This window comes from Pipra filicauda, unplaced genomic scaffold, assembly GCF_003945595.2.
Source record: "Pipra filicauda isolate LSUMZ 115617 unplaced genomic scaffold, ASM394559v2 scaffold176_size3548034_pilon, whole genome shotgun sequence".
Lineage (NCBI taxonomy): Eukaryota > Metazoa > Chordata > Aves > Passeriformes > Pipridae > Pipra > Pipra filicauda.
The window spans coordinates 3,341,307-3,356,405 of record NW_024104283.1 but is presented as its reverse complement, the minus strand read 5'-3'; the positions used below and the strand labels follow the sequence as shown (position 1 = coordinate 3,356,405).

Genomic DNA, 15,099 nt, shown 5'->3' with positions numbered 1-15,099 from the left:
TGTGCTGGGCATGCACAGTACTCTGCACCTCCAGTTCCAACCCAGCTTCCAAGGCGATCAGAGGCTGGAGGTCCACACAGCTGCCACAGCAGTAGCAGCAGCAGTGTGTTTTGCAGCCTCCAGCCTGCAAAACCCTTTCCCTTGTCCTGTTGCTTTAGTTTCTTGAGGGATACCCACACGTGCCACCTCTTGCTGCAAGTGCAGACTCAGGAGTCCATTTTCTTGTTCTCCTGAAAAAAACATTTTGGTGAGGGAACCCTGCTGAGTGGATATGGTGTCTTCAAGGTAAAAAAGAAATGCAAAAAGGGCACTTTTAAGTTAGAGGAAGGGAGGGTAGACTCGTGCTAACTGCAGGCAATACAGGTAAGGGAAATGCAATAAAATTTCAGAATCACAGAATCATTTAGGTTGGAAAAGACCTCTGAGATCATCACATTCAACCGTTGACTGATCACCACCTTGTCAACTACACCATGGCACTAAGTGCCATGTCCAGTCATTTCTTGAACACCTGATGTCCAGCCTGAACCTCCCCTGCCACAGCTTAAGACTATGTCCTCTCATCCTGTCACTAGTCGCCTGGGAGAAGAGGCCAACCCCCACCTGGCTACAACCTCCTTTCAGGTAGTTGTAGTGGGTGATAAGGTCACCCCGAGCCTCCTTTTCTCCAGACTAAAAAACTCCAGCTCCCTCAGCCTCTCCTCATAGTACTTAAGGTCCAGACCCCTCACTAGCTTTGTTGCTCTTCTCTGGACTTGCTCCAGCACTTCAATGTTTTTCTCGTTGTGAGGGGCCCAGAAACAGACACAGAAACAGACACTTGAGGTGTGGCCTCACCAGGGCTGAGTACAGGGGGACAATCACCGCCCTGGGCCTGCTGGCCTGATACAAGCCAGGAAGCCATTGGCCTTCTTGGCCACCTGGGCTCACTGCTGGCTCATCTACAGCTGCCTATTGACGAGCACCCCCAGGTCCTTTTCCACTGGAAAGCTTTCCAGACACACTTCTCTCAGCCTGTAGCGCTGCGTGGGGATGTTGTGGCTGGAGTGTAGGAGCTGGCAATTGGTCTCGTTGAACCTAATACTGTTGGTCTCAGCCCAGCAGTCCAGCCTGTCCACATCCCTCTGCAGAGCCTTCCTACCCTCCAGCGGATCAACACTCCCACCCAACTTGGTTTTGTCTGCATATTTACTGAGGGTACACTCGATCCCCTCATCCAGATCGTCTGTAAAGATATTGAACAGGACTGGATCCAATACTGATCCCTAGGGGATGTCACTAGTGACCAGACATCAACTGTTTGCAACACCATTCACCATCACTCTCTGGACCCAGCCATCCAGCCAGTTTTTTACCCATTGAAGAGTGCACTTGTCCAGACTTTGGGATGCCAGCTTTTCCAGGAGAATGCCGTGGGAGACAGTATCAAAGGTTTTGCTGAAGTCCAGGTAGACAACATCCACAGCCTTTCCATCCTCCACTAGGTGGGTCACCTGATCATAAAAGAAGATCAGGTTGGTCAGGCAGGACCTACCTCTCCTAAACCCATGCTGGCTGGGCCTGGTCCCTTGGTTGTCCTGTATGTGCTGTGTGACCACACTCAAGATGATCTGTTCCATAACCTTGCTGGGCACCAAGGTCAGGCTGACAGGCCTGTAGTTCCCTGGATCCTTCTTCCATCCCTTCTTGTGGATGGGCTTCACATTGACCAACCAAAATGGTGCTTGTTTTTCTGAACAGGCTTGTAGAATAACTGGAAGTGTCTGCAAATTTTAGAGAATACACTTCAACAGAAGTGTTCTGCTTTTTAATTAGGCAAGGTTAGAGGTAGGAAACAGATATCAAGACTATGGATTGTCACAAACAAACAGGGAGCTGCTGCATAATTTTTCAAGCATTAGCACTCATGAAACATGTTTTTTCTGAATCCCATGAATTTGTCAAAACCAACTTCCTGTGTTAATGTTGGGGTAAGGCATAGAAAATAACCAGCCTGGCAGCTACAGAAAAATTAGGAAATTTAAAAAAACATAGGCTTTTTATTTACCCTAAGTGACAGATATGGGCTGAAATCTGAAAGAGAAATATGGGGCAAAAAAAATGCGCTTCACTACACTTTTTTTTTCTGTTCTCCACATTTTCTCCCTGTCTATTTATATATTCTGGAAAAAGTTTGTCTAGTAAGTCTAGTTTTTAAAAGATTTTCTTTTGTTACTGCTCTTCCAGCCTCAGTGTTTAGACTATGTTGTTTTTGCACCAGGTTACATCTAAAGAGTCGCTATACTGGTTCAGATCAAGGATGCATCCAGATAAATATCTGATTCCCTAGATTAATCACACCCAGCTTCAGAAACTCAGGTTTTGTGCCTAGGATCAACTTGAGTCAATAGGAAAGAGTTCGGTAACCCCAGCACATGGCTTATAAAATGTTAGAGCTAGCAGATGAAAGGCAACACCAGGTAACAGGACTAACCTCCTTTCAGGACTGCTTCTAAGATGTGGTGAATCACCGTCTGTCTCCTTCTATGTAGAGAGAGACAGGACCTAAAATTAAGAGATATTAACCCAGGCTCTGGTAATGCCCCATGAGTGTGCGGAACAAGAGGTTATAAGAATTAAAAAAACTTAGAGCAACCTTTTCAAACACTCTTGTTTTCATCCTTTCCGGGATCCAGACTTTGAGATGCTCTTCATTTGACATGTTAATTCTTCTGGGACTTTCTCTAGTTTCTTAATGTGTGTACCTTTGGCAGCCCCACCTTCTGCTATTAGCAGGTTCTAGCCTTCAGTTTGTTCTAGTTCTGTCCTCTAATAGCTCCCTACTACTTTCCTGTACTGTAATAACTATTGGCGCACCGTGACTGCTTTTCTGCTTGCCATGCAGAGCTCCAGCAATGGAAGAAGATTGTATTGTCTTTAGGTGAAGTCTGCTCCTGGGTAGTTGGCAGGGTCAAATATGAACCATGAGCCAAGTGCCTCATTCTGTGTGGTGGGGGGCAGACTTGAACACCTCAAGCTGCACTTTTTTGGCTGAGTCCTTTGCCTGTCAGTCATACCCTCCTGGTGAAGAGTGAGCAAGAGGGATTTCATCCTCTTTTGCCCACCGTGCAAGCTATTGCCTGGCAGGGCTTGGCAGAGATCTGCCACTACTCTAAGAGCAGGCAGGACCTCTTCCCCAGGAGTCAATGGGAAACTACCAAAAGGGAGATTTTGTGTGAGCTTTTTTCCAACATGTTGCTGTTTATATTCAAACCACTGCAGGGTTTTTTCAAAGTACTTTACTTTTGAGCAGTGAACTTAATTTGAGCCTCATCATATGAGTGTTTGGGGGAGATCTGGTGAGCATCAACATATAAACACCTGTCCTTCCCTTCCTCTCCTAGGATTTTAGATAATGGGCTGTGTGCAATGTAAGGATAAAGAAGCAACAAAACTGACTGATGAGAGGGATGGCAGTTTAACTCAAAGCTCAGGCTACCGCTATGGGACAGATCCCACTCCACAGCACTATCCTAGCTTTGGTGTGACTTCAATCCCAAACTACAACAACTTCCATGCCACAGGAGGCCAAGGACTGACTGTGTTTGGTGGAGTCAATTCTTCCTCTCATACAGGGACCCTGCGTACAAGAGGAGGAACAGGTGAGTTTGAAAGTCTTAGTTCTCTTAGTGAGTGTCAATCATGTGCCTACAGCAGAGACATGACTGTCTCAGCATGCTGCTTTTGGGGAGAGTTATTTCATGAAACAATGTAAAGAATTGAAGTAGGGGTGGAGTTGAGTCTTCATCCTTACCTTTGCTAATTTGCAGGTGCTAGTTCACTTGGGAGGTGAGAAATTATGTGTACTTACCCAGTTTGGCTAACTGCCTCATCGCTCTAGCATGGAATGGAAAGTGTGGGCTGAGCCACCTCAAATTGTTAACAGGAAATACTTGGCATGGCTATGTCTACACTCTCTCTTCAAACCCCTTTTGCCCATTTGGGGTTCTGTGACCGTACGGAGTGAAGGAGGTGGAGGGCCTGCCGGCTGTGTAAGACAAGAGGAATTAGAATGGTTGTTCAAAAAGTAGGAGGGTTTAGTTTATTTTGCTCTTCTGCAACCTGAGTAGCTTACATGTTGCTTAGCCACCTCATCTCTCCAGGTTCCTTTCTCTCCTGCTTTTTGTGATAGAGTATAACGCACCTATCTTTTCCTTTAGGTGTAACTCTTTTTGTGGCACTTTATGACTATGAAGCAAGAACAGAAGATGACTTGAGTTTTCACAAAGGAGAAAAATTCCAGATACTTAACAGCTCGTAAGTTTTAGGCTGGGAAATTAATACTTTCGAACCTATAATGTTTACAGTCATGTTTGCTTATGTTATTTTTAAAATCTGATGTTGGATATTCAAGATATGGAGGGGTTTTACTCTATGCTTACTTTCTTGTCCTTGCATTTAGTGCACTTTTGCAAAGTGCTTTATTGTTAGGGGAAAAAAAAAAACTTCAACCACATGCAGCTTTACTTCAAAAATAAGTGTGAGATTGTGTGATTCACTGCTTACATTTTACAGTAACCCCACATTCAGAACTGAGACTACCAGCTCTGTACTTTACCAGTAGCCACAGAAGTTCTGCAAGGCAGGTACTAACACTTTTTGCAATCTGATGCAAGTATCTCCACATAGAAATGAGCTAAAAACTGATTTACAAAAGAGGCGCTATCCAGATTTGCGTGCCAGGTTTAAAAGCATTTTTTTTTCCTCTTAAAGGTAGGTCATGCAGTCAGAACATGTTAGGAAGTTCTGTTAGCATTGCACAGTTGCATCTGACATGAAAACCACACTTCTATCCTGGAAATCATCAAGTTAAAATTAATTTTATCAACTGCCCATAGAAAAAAAATCCCTTAGCAACTTAAAAATAACATCTAAAATTCACTGTGCTACTGACCTATATCTGAACATCTTGTAATTCTTGGCTAAGAACATAAAGTGGCAGGCTCTGTGTTATGTTCAGTATTGCTATCATGAAGAAGTAAAAATGGGTTAACAACAATGTCACTTTCTAAAGGCTTTGTGATATTGGTCTCTTTTTTTCTTACACTGTGTGACAATGAGGCAAATCCATCCCTGGTGCAACTCCTGTTAATTTTAATATAACAACTGCAGGGTTGGAGTTGGCTCAATGTGCATTGAAGTTAAAAAAAATCAGGTAATTCTGTGGAATATTTCATGAAGCTGAAGGGCTTTGATGTAGATGAAAGCACAGAAACTTCAGTTATGATTAGTAAAGGGAGAAGGAGTTTAAAACCTTTCTACTTCTAAATCAGTGCTTGAAAACAAACCCTTTTTTAACCTATCATCCATTTTTGTTCACATTGCCTGCTGCTTTCCTAACCTTGTACAAACTATGCTATAACTTGAAACAAGAAGAAGTTCCACACATTGTAAATACATATGCCAGTTGATGAAATCAGAGGATGCTCACAGGGGCTTGCAGGGCAATCATCCTTGAAGTCGGTGAGACAGAGAGATTCTCCTACATGTGACTGGCTGCAGTACATGCATTTTGATGCAGGTAATTACTGCCTGGAAGAAGGTTTTCTAACAAAAGACCAAACATCCACTGATTTTTCTGTAGGATTATAGAAGTTCAGTATCCATTGTAGTCAGCTCTGCATTTAAACATGGACCTAACCACACTCCCGGAGTAGTGACATCCAGGCTGGGGACCTCCAGAAGGCTGTGTTTCTCTAAGAATGCTTCCTCTCTTCACTTGTGTCAGAAATTATATGAAAGCCCATTTTTTATGTGTCTGCCAATGGTGCTTGCAAACAGAAAGCATATATGTGCATAAAACTAGTTTGTCTGGAATTTTTGGAGGGGTTTGGATTTTTCTTTAGTGCTCAACAAATTTGATTTGTGCTTTGAAGTAAACATTCAGGGCAGCAATACCTGAAATGGCATACAGGGGGTATCCCCATGATTTGAAGTCAGAAATTACAGTCGGGGGGGGGAGGTACTTGCGGAGTGGTTCAGAGCAGAGTCTAACTTTGGGGCTCCAAAACACTCAGCTATGCCCAGCATCCCCACCGCCACTCCCACACACCCTGTCTAGCCCCACTGGCTAATTTCCTCCTACCTCAGCTGCATGTCTAAAATTAAGAGCTGTGAAAAAAGCCTGCATTCCTCCTTTCTGGCAATGCTTTGAGAGATTTAAGCTTCTCTATCAAAGTGGAGGGGGTTGTTGCTGATTTTGTGATCATCTACGGGGCTGCTTTTCCCCTCCCTAGATACGACAAAATACCTCCATCTAGTGGACTCTCTGTACAGTAAGGAGAAGAAATGGAATGGTACAATTTATCAACCACAGTATTGTCTCAGAAATATTCTACAGCAGCATATGGGGGAAGGGTTAGCACTTCAGCTGGTGAAATTAGGGATGCAAACAGATAGTCTACCATAGTAATTCATACAAGGTGTATTAAAATAGTGTCAACTGCCAGCATCTACAAAAGCTATTTATTCTTCACATTTTTTGAACTGTAAAATTGGAAGCAGCTCCTTTTTGACTAATCACAGCTGGTTTTTAGTTGTTTTCCTTAGAGTTCATGCTCCTTCAAACTGTTAAAGAAAGTGGAGTTGTAAATTTAAAGTAAGAACCCACCTTGTCACAACTTTTCTTGCCGGTAATAGCTTAGACAGTGTGTTTTCTGTAACTGCTTGCTTCCAGAAGAGGCTGAATTCTCCAGCCACATTTGATAATAGTGCTTTATTTAGTGAACAAAATTCTGGTTTACAGAGAGGGGAACTGTGAAAGAGTTTCTAAGCAGTCCAGAAACAGAAAAGAAAATGCTTATTATTAGCGGTAGGAGTTAAATACTGGTGAATCTGGTGCTGAGAATGAAAGACAAATTGCTAAGTCCCAAATCATTGCATCCTGTAAAAAGCTGAAAAATAAACTTCTCTTAAAGCTGCACATCTGTGCTGGTTTAAAGGTAAACCGGCAGCAGAAACAAACCCAACTCCAAAGAGATTATAAGTCAGAGTTACAATTTAATAAAAATAATACCATAAATACAATTATATAGACAAACAATTGGTTTTAACCCACAAAACCCAGATGTATAACCCAGCACCCTGGGGCACAAACAGAGTGGTGTTCATTGGCCCCTGTGCTGAGCCCCACGTGGTCCCCCTGAGTCCAGAGTAAAAGGAGAGGGAAAACCTGTTGGTGAGAGTGCTGGTCACAGTCTGATCGAGAGCGGTGATCGCAGTCCAGTCGAGAGTGCTGTCACAGTCTCATCGAGGGTGGTGATCGCAGTCTGGTTGAAAGCGATGGTCACAGTCCAGTCGAGAGTGGTGGTTGCAGTCCGGTCGAGGTTCTGGTCCTCCTCTGGATCCAACAAATGGTACCAGAAGTCCCAAGACCCCAAGATTATATACACTCATGTTCAGGCAGGAGTGCCCAGTATCTCCCCCCAGGGTGGGGAGTTCCACAATGGGTGATTGTAAGTCATGGGTGTGAGGACAGGAGCGTGCTCCTGTCTCACAGGCCTCTTAACACCCAGCTTATAGCCTGCGGGGGCCAGGTGTGCTCTGGGCAGCTGCTGCAAGTGGTCTATGGTTAACAGTTTCTGGTAAATGGCATGGAGGGTGTAGAATACACAGTTTGGGTTACACCCACACAGTGATGAACTGGTCCCAGCTGTTCTAACTGGGACAACATCCTACAGCAGCACACATTGTCTGAAAGGCAGTACCAGGTCCCACTGTGCACACCAGTGTAAGACAAAAATTCATGCTAAGCCTACAGAACGCTGCCTTAAGATACTCCTGCATGAACCTCTTCACATTTAAATGTTGTGAGTCTCTTCCAACTCAGAACATTCTGTGATTCTGCAATATTTTTTGTAAGTATTTAAAAAAGCAGCCTAGTCCTTTGCTACTTCAGATACCTCCTCCAGGTAGCCAGCAGAGGGAATCAAGTCAATGAAGCGTGCTCCTTAAGAGCCATCTAAAATGCCATGTTGATAGATGGCTTTTTGATATCTTTGGGTTTCAGGTTAATTATGCTCATAGAAGTTTAAAATTAGCAGTGAATGTGCTGTGACATAGTGTTATGGTTTAACCCCAGACAGCAGTTCAGCCCCACCCAGCAACTCAGCCCCACCTAGCCACTCTCTCACTCCCTCCCGTGATGGGATCGTGGAGAGAATTAGAGTGGTAAAAGTGAGAAAGCTCATGGGTTGAGATAAAGGCAGTTTGATAGGTAAAGCAAAAGTCATGCTCACAAGCAAAGCAAAACAAGAAATTCATTCACTGCTTCCCATCAGCAGACAGGCGTTCAGCCATTCTCCAGGAAAGCAGGGCTCCATCACTCGTGATAGTGACTTCGGAAGACAAGCACCATCACTCTGAATATCCCCACCTCTTCCTTCTTCTTTTCCCAGCTTTATATGCTGAGCAGAGCACCATGTGGTATGAAATATTCCTGTCATCAGTTGGGGTCAGGTGGCCCAGCTGTGTCCCCTCCTAACCCCTTGTGCACTCCCAGCCTCCTCGCTGATGCGGTGGGGTGAGAGACAGGAGGCCTTGATGCTGTGTAAATTCTGCTCAGCAGTAACTAAAACATCCCTGTGTTATCAACAGTGTTTCCAGCACAAATCCAAACCATAGTCCCATACCAGCTACTATGAAGAAAATTAACTCTATCCCAGCCAAAACCAGCACACAGTATTCATCTTGGCAATTTTTCTGTAAGCTCTCTCAAGGGTCTGTATTAAAATAATTGCCATGGAGACAGTTTTCAGTATTCTAGTCCAAATCCAGCCTGCACAAACCTGATTTTACTGGGCTGTTATGCCTCTTTATGCCATTATGCTACATTTGGAAGGCTACACTACTAATCACTGCTGAAATAATTACAGGTATAGAGAAATATGTTTATTATTTGGGTTTAGATGTGAACAGCAGTCTTGGAAGCATGCTGGTGATAAAAGAGATGAGTTGCTGTGGCTTCTTATGCCACACGGTTAACAAAGTCAGATCATTGTCTTTACAGCTGTGTCTCACTCTGACTTCTCCTCACCTCTGTTTCTGCAGGGAAGGAGACTGGTGGGAGGCCCGTTCCTTGACAACAGGCGAAACTGGTTACATTCCCAGTAATTATGTGGCTCCAGTTGATTCCATCCAAGCAGAGGAGTATGTTTTCTTTTTTGTTGTAAAGACCCATTAGTGCTGTATAAGTAGGTGTGAGGAGTTGGTTTTGATTGATTGCAGTGATTTTTCAGATTACTTACATTATGTTTATTCCAGTTCTTAACCGCACTGATAAATAATTAGGTAATTAGTAACAAAAGAAGCACAAGCTCAGTGCTTTTTCAATGTCAAAACAAAGGAAGAAAACCTAAAGGAACATAGGTCTGCTTCCTTTTTTCAGGTGTCGACTAATTTCAAGCTTTAACCAGAAGGTGCCCTTGCTTTTCCTGAACCAACTTGTAAAAATATTTTGAGTCAATTAGTGTGCAAGTCAGCTGCATGTCTATTAAAGAGGGCGCATTGCATCAACAAATACAAATCCTACGATAGTAGGATGCCTACAACACATGCAGCAGGCAGCATAATGAGGACATATCTATGCAAAGAAAATGAGTGATGTGTGTATCCATATTATTTCCAAAATAAGAGATACAGTGGAGGAGCTTATACAGCTGAGCAGGCGCTGGTGTAGTCTGCACTTCAGGTTGATTGTGAAACAAAAAAAACCATTTGCTGCAGGAAGGAAAAAAGGCAGTAACTCTGAAAACCTCATAGAGAACCACAGTAAAGTGGTTACATCTGGTCCTTCTGCTGAGATTTTAGAGATGTGCTTCAACGAAAATATTAGCTACTAATACATCACTGTATAAGTCAAATATGTAGCTTATAGCAACATCTGTAAAAATACTGCTCTTCAGCAGCCACACAGTTTTCTGCCCTTTACCTTGTCTATTCCTTCCATCCACCAAGTCTTGGTTTCTGTTTGTCCAAGTCTTGCCTTTTTCGTAGGATACCAAGCGAGCATTCTCAGCAACTACTGATTACAGGCTTAGTGCAAAGTGCTACTGCATAACATATGCAACATTTACTACACAGTTTGTCACACTGGCTTTCCACCATGCTAAGAGACACAGTATGACAAAAATGGTTGACTATACTTGAGTAACCATAGTTTCCACAAATAATCCTCCATGTTTGAGATCTGTGACACTAATTAATAATGCTATGTGGCATTTGTCTTACTATTTCTGATGCTTCCCTAAGGTGGTACTTTGGCAAACTTGGCCGAAAAGATGCCGAGAGGCAGCTGCTGTCATTTGGAAACCCCAGAGGTACCTTCCTGATCCGGGAAAGCGAAACTACCAAAGGTAGGCTGGCCAAAGTTATTCTGATAACAAATGAGACAATAAACAAGAAAAATTGTGCTAAGTGTGTGATGTACCATTTTCAGTGGTATGAAGGTAGGGATAAGAATCATCTTGCATGTATTTGTGGATGTCTGGATATCTTAGGTCTTAGAATGAGTGTTTAAAGCAAAGAACAACCCAAGTGCAACCTCTGTCATGCTTAACCCATGGTATCTGCAGTGCAAGTCACACAGTGTGATCCTTTGAAATTCTGTATCCTTGGGTGGTGGGGGAAGAAAAGGAAAAAAATTATGTAGCAGTTTCAAATTCACATATTAACAGGGAAAAAACTTGAATATATTTCTAATTAATATATTCATAAAGTGTTCAACTGTATCTATTCTGTTGAAGTCAAGTGGAAGGATGTATTCTCCTCCTTCCCTCTAAAAATATTGAAGGAGTTCCAGTTTTCTTGATTGGTGCTATTTTTGCTTTTACATTTTGTTCACAAGGCCTGTCAACATCTTCTTCAAAAGTTTCACATATATGAAAAGATCTCTCTAACTCATATAACTATTGAGGAGAAAACTGCAACTAAGTAAAAACAAACCTGGCCATTTCTCAATTAATCAGCAATCCAAAACAAAAGCTGTGGGAGGCATAAGTCACTGGAATTAATTTCATGTAAGTTCTGAAGTCTAATGATGGTTCACGTGCTTAAAGCACTGACTTGTCAGTGCTTTGATCAGAGCACACTGTCAGCTAGACTTAGCATGCAAAGTGCTGGAGTCATGGCTAGTTAAGGGGTTTAAAGGAGAGAAGCAGTACTTCCCCTCTACCCGATCTGTCTTCAGATGCTGCATTCTGTCATCTAAAATTGTGAGTTTTACATTTTTGACTCTTGTAGTCACTGGATTCTTCCTTTGCTGCCTATAACTCTGAAGACTGTTTCTGATACAAAATCTGAATAGACAGGCTATTGTTCCAGACAGCCAATTTCTTGTCACCACACAACTTAATCATGCTTCACAGAACAGTGAGGCACTCTCACCAGGAGCAAGACAGGCTCTAACTTGCTCTTTTTCTGCAAATAGCCTCCACCTGTTTTTTTTCACCAACAGTTGCTATGATGTGTGTGAGGAACAAGTCTTTATTCCACTCTGTGCCAAGTTTAAAAACTCGCTCATATATGCAGCCATGGATCCTAAAAACAAACAACAACACTGTTTCTCTAAACCACATTATCAGTTTAGTCGGGTTTTCCCATTTTTTATACTGTGATAGGGGATATATTTTGCAGGGCTGTTTACTTAGCTAAATCAGGGCTTTTTTCCGTGTTCTTGTGAGACACAAAAGCATTGGGGAAATGGAGTAATTCATCATGGATGGACTTAGAGCAGCAAGTTTCATTTCTCTGCATTTGAACTTAAGGCTTTCTACATCTTCAGGCCAAGTTTTCTTCAAAGCCATTGGAAAGAACCAAACATGCATGGTTTTTGTCAAAAATGCCTATTTCCTTTCTTATCCTTGTTGTGTTTCAGTATGTTGTTAGAAGAAAACAGCAAGCTTGTTGTTCACGAGAGAGAAAAAAATTGGCTGGGTGGCCTTAAATGGTGTGTTCTGCCATTAGTCTTCTTGAAATGCTTTACTCCAGCTAGTTGTCTTGGGCTTGAGGCAGGAATTGTTTTGTGACCTAGAATTGTCCCTTCTGCTTTAAATAATAGCAATAATAAAATTATATGGGATCATGTTAAAAAGTATCATTGTAGATGATTTTAGCGTGAATTTAACCTGCCTTGATCAGGGTTGTCTTCTCTTCTTACTTCCAAAATAAATCAGATGGAGCTGGCTTTTCATTTTTTCAATGTCTGACTACCCAGATACTTCATCAGCTTTTGTCTGTATAACCTTTCACCTGCTTTCAATAGCCACTCTTCAAGGCTATCTGGTTTTAGGTTTGGGGTTTTTTTAAAATTCATTAGTATGATATATTGTAATGTCATATTTCTATCCCAAATTTTTATTATGTATATCTCTTATATTTGAATTTATCATCAGATAATAACATGTAGTATAAATAACCAACAGCCTAAATAAATGAATAATGAAATCCATCTTGGTTCTTGTTTTTGTCTGGATTTGAACTAATGCTCCAGTCCTGCAACTTGATCTGAGGTCAACGGGGGTCCACAGAGGGCCACCCACACAGCTGTGATTGCAGACCTGGAGCCACAGACTGTTTACATTTTCCTAAAGAATCTAAAAGAGTGACCAGATAGGCAGGGAGCGTGACTAAAGAAAATACAGCTGCTGCCAGTGAATCAAAACTCACAAATGTGGACATGGAGAACACTGCCTGGAAAATTCTGAAAGGAAGCTGACAATGTACAACCCAGAGTAGTGGTACAAAGCATGCACAATATGTGCTTGCAGACCCTCAAGAAGCTTTGAACTCCTAGTTGAAAAAGAGTAGAGAGAACTAGTTGAGGTGTACTGACTCAGTAACAGTACTGACCTCAGAAAACTGTCCTAAACAAGGAGTATTTTTCTACACTTAGAGGGCATAGAATCACAGAAGGGCTTGAGTTAGAAGGGATCTTAAAGATTAGCTAGTTCCAAACCCACCAAAATAAATAAATAGAAATAAAATATAAAAAAAAGTACCCCACCATCACTTCTTTAAGGGTGCCTCCCATTTGCTTAAACCAGAATCATCTGTTTAAATGCTGGCTCTTTTCCTCCCAAATAGAAGGCAAACAATAGGGAATTTGAGAAGTCCTTGGAGTCACGGTAAAGACATTTTACTCACCACAGCTCCCTCGGCAGTGAGCCACTCACCAGTGCAACCTATTGCAAGTTAATGTGGTCAAGGAAGCTTCTTCCTGAGGAGATATCCAGGAAAGAGATCTTACACCAGGGCCACCTTTCACATTGTACAAAACTGTCTGTTCATGGTTTTTCTTTCCTGCACTTAGCTGACGTGGTTACCTGTGAAAGTAGCAGAGACTCTGGAAGGAGGACCTTCCTGAGATCTCTGCAGCTGCCAGTTACCTCTTTTCCTTTTAATGCCTGAATTCCTCCAAGTAAACACAGTATTTGCCTGAACCATGAGTGAAGATTTGTCTTCTCTGCTGCCTTTGAAATGGCCATGATTTTGTTCAGAAGCTGCATTATGCTGTAAAAAGGGGCTTTGCTTTTGACACCATAGAGAACCGACATGTGTGCCACTATATGTTGAATAGGATTGTCCTTCAAGTAAGACACCTGAATGTGCAGTGCCCTCCGTAGGTGGCTTGAGCTCCTTTTACAGTCAGCAGAAAGCTGGGGTTCTGTTCAAGTGCCCATGACTACAGACACCACAGTGTCATAACACTCATAGAAACTAGGCTGGCATTCAGCTGCCCAAATAGCACCAGAAGCTTATGTGTGGGCATCTAAATCAAGCCCATAGCCCACCTGCAGAGAAGCTACCATTACACCTAAAACTACTGAGGTTCCTTTGCCTGGTCGTGAGTATCCAGAGACATTTGAAATGCCTTCAGGGTATCAACATGGATGGAAAAATGTGACAGCCTGTGGGAAAACTGCCAAGCAGCATGTCCTGAGGCATCTCGCCTGGCACTTAATCCCTGTGCTTCAGCATCTGAGTCCCACTAGTAAGCTCTAAAGCCCCTGCATGGATTTGGGAAGTTAAACATGCAGTTCTTGCAGATCTCCTGGTGCACAGTCTTCATTTAGTATCACCTTCAGAAGACTATGGTGTACAAAGTATGCTTATTTGGTTGTTTAATGCTTATAAAGAAGTTTGGTATCCATCTAGGTAACAATACTACGCACGTATGAAGACATTTTCTCCAGTGCTTCCTATGAAAACTTGATATTTACCAGCCACTGTCATTTACATTAAGTGTAGTATTTCCAGTGTAACCTGAAACTTAGAATAGAAAAAGTAAATTTAGCAGCCTGAATCAGTAAATGTTAAAATGTGAGTTTTCGATTATCTAGAAGTCCCAATTTCTTTCTAGAACATCATGAAAGGAACGTGGTGTGAACATCCTAAGATCTCTCTGACACTCATCTCCTTGTGTTAAATAATTCTGTTCTTTTTCAGGGTACGGTAAGCATTTTTTGGAAGCAATTTCTCTTTCACTTTGTAACAACTGACCAGGATACAAAATCTTTATGACTAAAAGCTAACTACAATTTTTGGTTTCTCCTTTGCTTGGAACAGGTGCCTATTCCCTGTCTATTCGAGACTGGGATGATATGAAAGGAGACCATGTCAAACATTATAAGATTCGTAAACTTGACAATGGTGGATATTATATCACAACTCGGGCACAATTTGAAACTCTTCAGCAGCTGGTTCAGCATTATTCAGGTAATTTTTCAGATAATACATGGCACTCTGAAGTATTTTAAAACAAAAGTGTTTGCTGCTGAGCTGATGTATGTGTAAGATACCCTAAAGAGTCATTTGAGCTATGAGTCTTGGTTGTTGTAGTGCATCTTCCATTATGCCTTTCCCATTGCAGTTATAAATGGCTTTGAATGCTGTTCACAGTGTAGTGGCAGAGCCTTTAAAACCTAATGCTTACTGAGGTAAAGGTTTTGCCTGCTCTCCTTCTTCTAAGCAAACAGAATTACTGAACTTGACTTGCACATCTCAAAGCATGAATTCCCTGTGAATAAGTGAGTGCTAATATGTACCATTTTGCAGCACACTATT

General features: G+C 42.1%; 1 protein-coding gene across 5 annotated transcripts in view; it reads left to right on the top strand.

Moving 5' to 3' along the window:
- The window catches only part of FYN (FYN proto-oncogene, Src family tyrosine kinase), a 143,685-nt gene that overhangs the window by 98,487 nt on the left and 30,099 nt on the right, over positions 1-15,099 (top strand). For 4 of the 5 annotated variants that reach the window (XM_027742126.2, XM_027742125.2, XM_027742124.2 and 1 more), the window contains 5 exons: positions 3,384-3,641; positions 4,200-4,296; positions 9,088-9,186; positions 10,288-10,391; positions 14,602-14,751. In XM_027742126.2, coding sequence (XP_027597927.1) covers positions 3,395-3,641; positions 4,200-4,296; positions 9,088-9,186; positions 10,288-10,391; positions 14,602-14,751 — 697 coding nt within the window. In that variant the 5' untranslated portion in view covers positions 3,384-3,394. Of the gene's footprint in view, positions 1-3,382; positions 3,642-4,199; positions 4,297-9,087; positions 9,187-10,287; positions 10,392-14,601; positions 14,752-15,099 lie in introns of all 5 variants that reach the window. The other variant, XM_039379781.1, reaches the window with a different exon arrangement.